At 41.5% G+C, this 12,305-nt stretch overlaps 1 protein-coding gene across 7 annotated transcripts in view; it reads right to left on the bottom strand.

Moving 5' to 3' along the window:
• Positions 1-2,340: 2,340 nt before the first annotated feature.
• Positions 2,341-12,305, bottom strand: part of RASGRP3 (RAS guanyl releasing protein 3) — a 117,656-nt gene continuing 107,691 nt past the window's right edge. For 6 of the 7 annotated variants that reach the window (XM_059891278.1, XM_015473410.3, XM_015473411.3 and 3 more), the window contains 4 exons: positions 8,867-8,903; positions 6,553-6,678; positions 5,850-6,214; positions 2,341-4,294 (listed from right to left, as the gene is read on the bottom strand). In XM_059891278.1, the coding sequence (XP_059747261.1) occupies positions 4,286-4,294; positions 5,850-6,214; positions 6,553-6,678; positions 8,867-8,903 (537 nt within the window). In that variant the 3' untranslated portion in view covers positions 2,341-4,285. The remainder of the gene's footprint in view (positions 4,295-5,849; positions 6,215-6,552; positions 6,679-8,866; positions 8,904-12,305) is intronic. The other variant, NM_001075848.2, reaches the window with a different exon arrangement.

Raw genomic sequence — 12,305 nt, 5'->3', positions numbered from 1 at the left:
CCATAGACAGCAGCCCACCAGGCTCTCCCGTCCCTGGGATTCTCCAGGCAAGAACACTGGAGTGGGTTGCCATTTCCTTCTCCAATGCATGAAAGTGAAATGTGAAAGTGAAGTCACTCAGTTGTGTCCGACTCCTAGCAACCCCAAGGACTGCAGCCTACCAGGCTACTCCATCCATGGGATTTTCCAGGCAAGAGGACTGGAGTGGGTTGCCATTTCCTTCTCTGAGACATTCTCCTACATAACCACAAAATCTCAGACTGGAGTGAATTAATAACATTCATTCCCTACGTCATTTAATTCCCCAAATTTAAATATTTAAATATTTAATTGCCCTCCCCAAAATGTCTGCTTTATTTATTTTTTGGTCCAGAATCCAATCAAGGTTTACAACACCTCAATTTGTTGCTGGGTTTTGGTTGAGCCATAACTGCTCCGTCCCTCTTTCTACTTTTTTTTTTAAAGCCATTTTATTTTTGAAGCATTAGGGTCCACTGCTTTATAGAATGCCCCATGTGATGCTTTCCTTATGCTATTTTGTGTAAACTGCAAGTCACTTAGATTCTGAATAGATGTGAATTCCAACGTGGTTGCCATTAACCTCTTAAAAAGAGAATAAATATTTTTGTTCAAGGTCTGAGTACTCTCTAAACTTCAGCAAGCAAGCTTTGGATGAAGCACGGAGGAAGCAGTTTTCTGATGAACCTTAAATTCAAGTAGTTTCCTATCATTACCACCTTCAGTAGTTATGGAATACATTGCGGATGTCAAATAAATGGAATACTTTTTACTTAAAAAGTTGTTTTATTTTCCTTTTGTATCCCTGTAGTAAAATAAATTCTTTCAAAAGGTCAACCTCTTAAGCACCTTTATACTTTGATCTTTTTCTCTAAGCTTATTTACATTTTACCCATTTGGTTTCATAATCTCATCTATCTATTTTCAAACAGAGTGAGAATAACCAGTGTTAGAAAACAGAACAGAGCTGGCCCTATACACACACAGTGCCAGGAATAAAAAATAAAACCCTGTGAATATTTGTTTAATTCTTTGACACAAAATTTAGTTAAAAGTTGGATTTAGAGCCTCCAAAGAACAGAGTCATGTAAGTATGTAGTCTAAAGACAAGTTTAGAAAAGAACCCTATTTGACTACAAAATAATATTCTTATAAGGTCTTTACAAAGTACTTTTACATGTATTATTAGACTTGATCTTTAAAACTCTGTAAGGTAGAAGGCTTTCCCCGTGGCTTAGGGGTAAAGAATCCACCTGCACTGCAGGAAACAAGGGTTTGATCCCTGGGTCAGGAAGATCCCCTGGAGGATGAAATGGCAACCCACTCCAGTATTCTTGCCTGGAAAATCCCATGGACAGAGGAGCCTAGAGGCTACAGTCCATGGGGTCACAGAGTTGGACATGACTGAGCAACTGAACACACACACACAGGTAGTTGTACTTCAACACAAGTAGTTGAAGAAGGTAGTGAAATCTCTCCTTTTCAAACGTGAAAACTGAGGCTCAAAGATATGTACATAACTTGCCCAGGATCTCATGATTACAACTGGCAGAGATGGGATTTAAATCTGGCTGTGGATTGCATGCCAAAGGTGTGCTGTGGGAATCTCATTTGACTGAATTTACCTCCTCTGTCAAAAATCCAGATATTTATCTTCAGGGTGCTTAAGCTTCCTGCCATCAATAACATTTTGGCACTTCCTTCTGTAGGTGTCCTGCCTTCATTGTCAAATAACAAACTTCTTTGATTTTTGGAAAGACTTTGTTACCATGGAAATCTGGGGACATTATTACTTCAGGAAACAGTCACTCCACATAAAGTGTTCAAAATATCAATTAGGATCACTCTTGTTTAGACAGATCTGGAAAAGCATCAATCCAGTTTGTACATCTTTCAATGAAGACTCAATTGCCATATCTAATATTTCCTTTGTGTGTGTTTGCTCAAGCATGTCCCACTCTTTGTGACCCTTTGGACTGTAGCCCTCCAGGCTCCTCTGTCCATGGGATTTTTCAGCAAGAATACTGGAGTGAGTTGCCATTTCCTCCTTCAAGGAATGTTCCTGACCCAGGGATCAAACCTGTGTCTCCTATGTCTCCTGCATTGCAGGTAGATTCTTTACCTGCTAAGCCATCAGGGAAGCCCACTGGTATCTAATAATACTCACTGGTTTTGTTTTTGTTTTTGCCACATGGCTTGAGTGGTCTCAGTTCCCAACCAGGGATTAAACCTGGGCCATGGAAGCAGTGAAAGCACTGAACCCTAACCACTAGCCATGTATATATATAAACACACATATACAAAATAATTTATATACATATATACACACAAATATGCTTGTTTTATTATTTTTTTTGGTTTGTTTTTACTCCAGTTTCATTTATATCTTTGTAACAGGAAGGCTGATCATATAAAACTTTCTGTATATTTGAAATCTCAAAAATAACACAAACTAAATGGCAAGTGAAATAACTGCTTTGAGATGAAAAATAAGTCTTAATATTCCTTAACAAGACATACACACAAGAAAGTTTTCTTGTACTTAAATTGCCATTTTCTGTTATTAATTTTGATAACATGTATTTCATTGCATTTATGAATAGGAATAGAGAGTGCATATACATAGAACCAATGCTGAGAATGGCTGTTTGCTTTCTGAGGTGCTTGCAAATGGTGAGTTCTTATATTTTCTAGCTCAATCATGACCCCTCACCTAATAACTTTATTTAATTTGCATTATTTTTGCAAACTGATCTCTGGATCTGTTTGGCCTGATTAAGTCAGTTCTAGCAAATTTGAAACAGTATTTTAGAGAGTCACTTTGCCTTAACACGCACAGACTCTCATCTCCAAGGGGAGAGATGAAGGGTTGCTCCACTTTGTGCATCTAACACAGGACCTGCCCAGAGCAGGTCCTCAACAAGTGCTTCCTGAACAGAACTGTCCTCATTTACCTAATGGAAAGTGAGAAGAAAGGCATTTCTTTATTGAAGCAACTGCCCCCAAAGAAACTCAGTCTTACATGGATTGCTTCCAGATGCAGACCAGTGCGCCTCTGTGGATCCAGTTTCTGACTGGTCACTTGGTAGCAGCTCATTCTCCTCACCCCTAGGCTCAAACCCACCTCTATTTTTCAATATCTTGAACCAAGCGCTTTCTCCTAATTCATCATGTAAGAAACAGACCCGTGTCTAGTAACGCTGAGTCAAGGAAGATATTCAAAACCCTGATACTTTAAAAGTTTAAATGAAATGTTAATCAGAGGCAGTTTGTGGTGATTTGCTTTCTATGTCTCTCTCTCTCTCTTTTTTTTAACCATGGATGGCAATTTCTTAGGAAGAACATGCCAGCTCTCTTTCACAACCAAATTTTTTTTCTTTTTCAACAAACGGAAGTCTTAAAACTATTTTGAGGTTTTAAAAATTGCTGGTTGAGTTTTAAAAATATTTCAGTATGTGGTTGGAGGGATGGTTTGTTTTTCTCCTTAATTTTATTCCCTAAAACTTGAATTTATTTTTTAAATTGCTACTGACACTTAATTAATAGCAGTCTTAGGAAAGATGGCTAAACCTAGTCAGATGGGACAAGCATTTAGTGAATTTTTCCCCATGGCAATTATAAATATTAGGAGAGTTTTCATGGATGTATCTATCATGGCTACCTAGTGATGCAGAATTGGTAAGACATATGATTATAAAAGTGTGGTTTGTTGCACTTTGTACAGTAAGAACAATGTAAACAGCTTCTCCTTGCAACAGATCATTATTAGAAGAACCACTACATTCCAAGCCTAGAAGAGCTTCCTTGTCTCTCAAGAAAATGTTAAGTCCTGGTCCCATCCAAAAAGCACCCAAAAAGACCATTAAATTGACTCCTCGTTAAACACCCCCCTCAGAAGTTTATAAAAACACTGAAGTAACATTCTCACAGAAAAGTAGTCTGAGTTTAGAGAATGAATATCAAGTACGTGCCCAAAAGCTTCCATTTCACCCGTATATAAATGGCTCTAGAGAAAGGAGAGGAAATCACCAACGACATAACACATCTCTCTGTGGCACCTCACTAGGAGCAGGGGAGGAGGAAATAAATAGTTCATAGGGTAAATCCTCTGGCCCATAGTTTAGTCACAGATCCCACAGCGTCACAAGCCAGTGAATGTCCAGGGATCTTTTCAGATAACTTCCTGAGCGTTGGAGTGTTCTTCAGAGTTTCTTATCTTGCTCCTTCCAAATGCCAACACAATTGCCTTCAGTGTCCTCAGCTGAAGTCAGCCATCCTGCAACATGAATCAGAGCCTGCTGTACCAAGGGATCTCTCTTGGTAAAATAAAACTATCCCCAGAAAGCAATTTATCAGATAATTTTGAGGGAACATCACAAATGACCAGTATTTTGTGCTCTCAAGATTTAGAGAGAATTAAAAGATCATGTAGTCCACCCAGCACATGGTGTAAATGTTCTTAAATTAGATTGTAGTGGTGGTTGTGCAACTCTGTGAATATACGAAAACCCACTGAATTATATACTTTAGATGGGGAAATGTTATAATATCTCAATAAAGCTGCTTTAAAAGTTATTGTTATAAGAGGGAAACAATGGCTCAGCAGGAACTTACAATAAACTTCGTATGACTGACTACCACGTGCAGTATCCTTACTGTCTTCAATGAGGAAGGAATTTTAGTTAAAGGTCATTGACATTTTTCTCATCATAGATAACTATGGAGACTGTGCTGAGATCTGAGGACAAGTGGAATGTGGAGGTCCAATCATGAGAATAAAGAGCATCGGCTTGATCCAGTAGGATCTCTGCCTAACCTAATATTCTGTTTATGATTCAGTAGGGAGGCAATGGCTGCCTTCCATGACATTGCTTTAAAGGTTACGAATATGACACCAATTTCCTCAAATCTTTTTCTTAATACACTATAGACTATTGACTAATAAATTTATCTAAGTCCATCTTGAAACAATTTATATTTTCAGCTTATTGTAACATATTCCATATGCGTCCCAATTTGCTTTGGATGATTTGAGCATCATTTTTGTGTGGAGGCAAAGACTCTTACAGAATCCTGAAGCCCCCCACCTCTGATATTCACCGCCCTCTGCCCCATGATGCTGTCAAAAGCCTTTTTTTTCTTTTTTTTTAAGTAGGGGCAAGAGTTTCCAATTCTCCTCCGTCTGCAAACTTTTTTGCTTCCACTGCCTTCTCTGAGTGTGCGCCCTGATTCTAGTTGGAAAACTAAGCTGGTGGGTATAGTGAACTGATATATTGGATACACACAAGGGTCCCTGGACATCACATCAGTACACAGACAGGAAAGTCTTTACTGAGTTTTAGAACCCATTCAGTTCAGGTGTGTGTGTCTGTAGTTTTTTTTTTGTTTTTTTTTAAGATTTGTTTTTTTTGATGCAGACCATTTTCAAAGCCTATGTTGAATTTGTTATAGTATTGTTTCCATTATGTTTGTTTTTTGGCCAAGAGGCATGTGGGATCTTACCTCCCTGACCAGGGATCAAACCCACATTCCCTGCATTGGAAGGTGAAATTCTAACCACTGGACCACCAGGAAGTCCCTTGGTTCAGTTTTATACATGATGAAACTGAGGTCCAAGGAGAAGAGACCATTTATTTGTCCAGAGTCACATAATTAGCCAATAGCAAGACTAAAAGTGATATGTCTTTAAAAAAGCAAAAGTGATATATCTTAATTCCCAACCACTCTGCTTTCAAAACTACCAGGGTGCCTTGTGGATTCACTATAACGCTCATCTCAGTCCCTTTCTGCTTCCCTCTTCTGATTTTGTTTGTGGTTTGACCAGCACTGACCTCACCATCCTGTTTGGTCTCATCCATGTCTGCTTCATCCTGGTCAGGTTCGAACGTGGTGCCTCGGTCAACAACATCCACACCAGCCTGCACCCTGGGCTTCTCATTTTCCCACTTGGCAAAACCTTTGTCCTTTGCTGCTTTGTCGTGGAACTTGGACCTCATTTTCGGGAAGGTGTGGGACCCTGAGTCCCCCCAGCCAGCCTCTGACCACACAGGCTCGGTCTGGGTGGCCTGGCTGGTGGTGGCCCGCTGCAGCCTCACAGAGATCTTGCCAGAGGAGCCTGTGACCAGTGTGATGGCTCTGCTGTCCAGGTCTCGGTGTCCAGCAGTGACACCAGGGAACTCAAACACCTCATCCTGCACTGGAAGGGGAAAGCTTACTGTGATTATCGTGATTATTTGACATCTGACTGCTTCATAGCAAACGGTCAAAGTGGTTGCAGACAACAGGAGTCCGAAGGGCAAGGTCCTAGAGGAACAGATCAGAGGCGGAGTGAAACTGGCCTCAGTTATTGAGACCTGAAAGCAGAGACAGCGTGCAGGGTTCAAGGGTTTTTAGCCACTGCTGCTCATCCTGAAGAAGACCTTTGTGTTTATAATAATGGCTCTGACCAGTTTTAGATCTAAAACCCAACCAAGGTGCAGGATTGGAAGGTGAGCAGAGAGAAATCACAATAGGAAAGAAAGTAGAGGACATTACCTGGGGGCAACGAGGGACTTCCAGGCAGTGACCCATGACTGCTGCCCAAGGAGGGTGCCCGGGCAAACCTCCTGCAGGCCAGAACCAGGAGGTCTTTGCACTGTTTATGACAGTTGGCTCCACAATCTGAAACAACCCAAAGCATCACAGGTGATTAGTGTGAACCTCATGTGTTGGGTGCAGACCAGGTTTCCAGGGTGGTCTTTGGGCTGTCAGGACTCCCCTCCCCCACCCTTGTTTCTGTGTTTAATCTCAGATCCACAGGGTGTGTCTTGGGGCAGTAAAAGGGCCAGCAGGACTCTCTTCCCTTCCTGGGGTTCCCAAAGTTCTCTCTTTTATTTGTTCTGTTGTTTCTTCTACACAGTTCATTAAAGTACCAGGGAGCAACAAGCAGGGGCAGCCTGAGGGGAGGAGTTGCCTTTGTCCTCAAACTAGTTGTAAATTACATGGGACTGGGGTTCTTCTCCAGACCAAGATCTGTCCCCATAAATGCACTCCCTGAGCCAGAACGTGGGTGAGAAGCCTCAGCGTCCACTCTCTCCCAGGACCTACTGCTGCCTCTCATTATTAATAGCAAGGCATCCCTCCATTCAGGATTTGTCTGCATTTTCTATTCTTCTTCATGTCCCCAAACCTTTTCCAGAGCAAGTGATTTCATCCTTCACTTCCTTTCTTGGCACAGAAACAGAAAACAAGGTGAGCTTATGCTCAATAAACATGTTTCACTGGCTGTGGCTTGGAAATGGCATGCAGTGACCCTGTGATTGTCCCATGAGATGCTTTAGTTAAGAAAGTAGATGTTAATTGCTCCTTGGGGTAGAAAATTTTGGCCACTTTGGAAGATAACAGCACAATTATTTCCTAGGATGAGAGTTCTACATTCCTCTTAGAATCACAGGACAGACGATCATTTTAAAGGGTATATTTCTCTCTCACCACTAAAAAGGAGCTTTCTCATTATTTTCAAAACCATTTCCCTCTAAATCAGTGGTCCCAAAACTTTTCGGCACCAGGGACCAATTTCTTCATGGAAGACAGTGTTTCCACAGACCAGGGGTAGGAAAGGTGGTTTGAGGGTGATTCAAGCACATTACATATACCATGCATTTTATTTGTAACCTAATGCTGCCACTGATCTGATAGCAGGTACTGGTCTGCAGCCTGGAGACTGGGGACTCCAGTCCTAAGTGGTCCAGTTTCAAATGGTTTTGTAATGACATCATGGAAAGATCAAATTGTAATGACGTTTGGTCTGTTTTAATTAGACTTTTCACTCTACATATCTTTAAGAGAAAATACTATATGAACAGAGATCTTAGGGTTTAATTGGTTTTCATCTTCATAAAATTGTATGTGTGTTTGTCTGTCTGTCTGTCTAGGACATAAGGGGGAGAAACCAATATCTTTGCTGCTTGAAATCAAGGAACAATTCAAGTTAGACTAAGACAACTGATTCAGAAAACTAAAGGGATTTTTTTTTTCCCCTGAGCACTAAAGGGTGACTCCCATAGAGGTTTAAGGAAGCTCCCTACTCTTTGTAAGATGAAAGCCAAATACTGAAAGACAGTTAGAGAAAAAAAGGCATCACAGGGAACATTATTAATCTGAAGGCATTCTGTGATTACAACATTTTCCTCTGTGGTTTTATTATATTTTTCAAGAGCATTATCAGATTCTTAAAAGAACCAGTATGAACAGTCTGCATAATACATATTACATAATATGTAATAATCTTTTATCTACAAGTAGCAACAAAAGTATCTATAATTTGCATTTATTAAATATATATTTATGCAATTGCTATAAATTTCAATTAAATGGGGGGAGTATATGAACAAATTGATTGAAAAGGGCAAAAGTGTCTCCTCTTCTCTCATCGTCATCTGTGATTTAGTAGAGACAGGACTAGCTATGTGAGAGTCGAAAGAGATGTATATGTATTACAGAAATAAGCATGGGTTCTTTTTTTTTCCCTTGAAGGACAAAGTTCTTATATACAGTATTTCCACTGGCTTGCTCTCCTCAGAATTCCCACCTTGAATGTGTGCTAATGATAAGCAGGACATCTTAGAGATAGGGGTTAGATGTGTGTGGGATGATAAGTATAGTTTGCTTGGGATAAAATTCCAGCCTGGGCTCTTGGAAATGAACTGTCAGGGAGGCCTTTCCTGGGCACATTAACTCTTCAGTTGCCAGTAGCCCCAAAGCCTCTGGTTCTCCAAGATGCGGAAAGCTTTAAAGTTTCCATCAGACAATTATGACTTCTGCCCCAAAAGTCACATTTAAAAATTTTAACAAAATAACATTTACATACCTTTGCATTTGTATCCTTGCTTGATTATGCCCCAGAGCTGTAACAAAAAGACAAAGGAATGTCAGGGAATCTGACAAGGCCACAGAGAAGGAAGTCCTGGGAAGCGCGATGACTGGTGGAGCACAAACAGGATGTAGCTGCTCCTGACACCCTTCCTGTCTGACTGGAGGACCCTCTCCCAGCCCACTCCAGCTGGAGCAATAACAGGAGTTTGGCTTCCGTTTTCTTTCTGGGAGCCAAACGGGAGCTGGGATGGGAAGCTGATACTGGTGAATTTATTGGACTCTGTTGTAATGCGCTCTCAGCAAAATTGACAGAAAGATTTTGTCCCTCTGCCTTTGGAAGCCCTAGATCCCTCTGCTTTCCTTTTTTTTTTTTTTTAAATTAGGGTATAGTTAGTTTACAACTCATAGTTATGCTTGTTTCTGCTGTACAGCAAAGTGAATCAGCTATATAATATATATACATATATCCCCTCCCTCTTGAGCCTTCCTCCTATCCCCACTCCTCATACCATCCAACTAGGTCACCACAAAGCACCGAACTGAGGTCCCTGCGCTGTTCAGTAGGTCCCCACTAGCTGTATGTCTCACACATGGCCGTGCACACACATCTATTCCCAACCTTCCAATTCACACTGCTTTGGCGCCCCCTACAGGAAATTAAGGGTTTCCCGGGTAACTCAGCTGGTAAAAAAATCCACCTACAATTCGGGAGACCCCGGTTTGATTCCTGGGTGGGGAAGCTCCCCTGACAAAGGGATAGGCTACCCACTTCAGCATTCTTGGGATTCCCTGGTGGCTCAGGCGGTAAAGAATCCACCTGCAATGGGGAGGCCTGGGTTCTATCCTTGGGATGGGAAGATCCCCCAGGGGAGAGCATGACAGCCCACTCCAGTATTGTTGCCCGGAGAATCCCCATAGACAGAGGAGCCTGGTGGGCTACAGTCCACAGGGTTACAAAGAGTGGGATGCGACTGAACGACTAGGCACAGCAAAGCACACAGCACAGGAAATTAAGCAACCCAAGCAAACCATCCTACTAAAGCATTTGAATTTTGCTTGGTTATTTTCTGAGAAGCATTTCTGCCTTGATGAAACACAAAAGAGGAAAAGCTCTTGCATCTGTTCATGTCATTATTCTCTCCATGTGCCCAGTGTTTGGTCTGTGCCAGGGCTGTGCCAACCCAGGTAGAAGTAGGATGTAGGAAGTGACAAGGGAGTCTGCCCAGGCAGCTGAGGATTATCATCGTGGTGACAGTGTCCTCACAAGCCTCTGCCTCGCTGTAACCTCCGTGAAGAAGGGCACTTCCCACATTCTTTCTCAGGCCTCCTGCAGCACTTGCATATGGGAACCAGGGACTTCAGGAGCAGGGAACATGGATGAATTAAACGGGCTTAGCCCTAAAGTTGGAGAAACTCCATTCATAACCTCTTCATGGTTAGGCTGAGTGACTGATATCTACCTAATAAAATCATTTTGATAGAAACAGAGATGGTAGGGGCTATTGACACTGACGGGGGTGTTGTGCACAATGTGTTATAGGAGAACAATGCCCTGAGTGTGAGCATCATGGTCCTAGGAGAACAGTAAGTGGCTGCTGATTCAAGGCGGTAGGAAGGTTGCTCCTTAGTCTCTTTCTGACAAGGAAATCCCACCAGTGGACAGTGATTCCTTTGGGCCTTAAAAGTAATTTGTTCCTTCAGAAAATGTTACAAATGTCTCTTGGGACAGGGTAACATTTTGCCCCGGAGACAGGAAGGATTATTAAGACAACTAACTGGAAGCAAGGCCTCAGGTGTCTCAGATGACTGGAAGAGGGATGGGGAGGTGTCACTGCAGAAAAGGAAGTGGGTAGGTAAGCCAATCACATCTGTCAGAGCTGTAAGGATCTTTATGATAATCAAGTTTTCTTCCCTTTTATAAAAGGTGAGTGTCATGATGCAGGAAGTCAAATAATTTGCAAGGTCCCACATCTGGGAAACTTTGTGGGTATGAGAAAATGTTTCCTCACAGAGCCCTTGGTCTTTGTAATAAAAATAACAGTGATAGCATTGAGTGAACTCTTGCTATGTAAAAGGCAGTTTCACAAAGTAAGTGAGTAATGAGTAAGCTATGGGTAGCAATTCATTTAATGCTCACAATATCCCTGTGTTTAGTCGCTTGTCGTGTCTGACTCTGCCACCCCATGGACTGTAGCCTGGCAGGCTCCTCTGTCCATTGGGATCTGCCAGGCAAGAACACTGGAGTGGGTTGCCATGCCCTCCTCCAGATCCTTATGAGATAGGTAATGATAATTTTCTCATTTTTATAGATGAGGAGACTGAGCTATAGAGAGGTGAAGTCACTTGACAAGATCTCATAGCTAATCAGTAGGGAAAGAAGAAGGTGAAGAATGTGTCACTTGAGGAAAGACAGGATGCCATGGATCCTGGCTGTTTTGCACTGATCTAGGACAAGAGAGGATAAGGTTTAAGAAGCATTTGATTATCTGGCTATGATCAAATAGCCAGCTATGTTATTAGCACAGCTGCACAAACTGCCAAACTGCTGAAAAGGATAAAGTCAAGCATGAGACCCATGAGGAGGGTAAGTCAGAGCATTGCTTGCTAATGCTTTTTTTTTTTTTTGCTAATGCTTACTTAAGAACCAGGAGACAACACGAGGCAGAAAGAGGCTCTGGGTCAGCATACAAGCCAAGGACAGGAGAGGATACTTCCCATAGCCCTTTGACTGTGAGATCTCAGGCTCTTGCAGGAGTGATTGTTTGTGGTGGAAGGAGCACTGGACTGAGCATCAGGAGACCTGAATGTGAGTCATGATTCTGCTGCTCATGATCCATGTGACTTTAGGGAAGTCACTTAACTTCTCCGGAGTTCAAAGTAAGGGAATTAGCAAAACTCTTTCAGCTTTGGGATTCTAATTCTAAAATCAGTGTATTTCAAGCAGTGTCTGTTTGCCTTCCTTACCCTCAAAATGGAATTTATTTCAAAAGTATGTGGTACAGGCACTAAAAAATATTTCCTTCTATTTCCCCATAATTCCCTTCAATGCCCATCTAGAACATGGTATTTTATAAATCCCTTTGAAAACCAATGAGGTTTTTTGTTGTTGTTGCTTAATATGCCTGTGTAAAGGTCAACTCATATTGTAGCAATGAAATTCAGTGTATTTTGGAAAGTAAAAATGGCTATAAAAACTGTAAATGATTTCATTTCAATTAAACTCCAAAAGTATTAAGGCACACTAAAAAACAAAAGAGAAGGATTTACTTTGAGCTCTGTGGCATGCAACGTCTGATATTTAATCATCACAACAACACGACAGGTAAGTCTTAACCCTCTCTTACAAAGAGGAAAGTAGAGACTCCGAGATGATCAATAACTTGGTCAAGGACATAGAGTTAAGGGCAGAATTGAGATTCAGAGTTCTGGACGCC

This window comes from Bos taurus, chromosome 11, assembly GCF_002263795.3.
Source record: "Bos taurus isolate L1 Dominette 01449 registration number 42190680 breed Hereford chromosome 11, ARS-UCD2.0, whole genome shotgun sequence".
Classification (NCBI taxonomy): domain Eukaryota; kingdom Metazoa; phylum Chordata; class Mammalia; order Artiodactyla; family Bovidae; genus Bos; species Bos taurus.
This window is presented reverse-complemented; position numbering and strand designations above follow the sequence as displayed.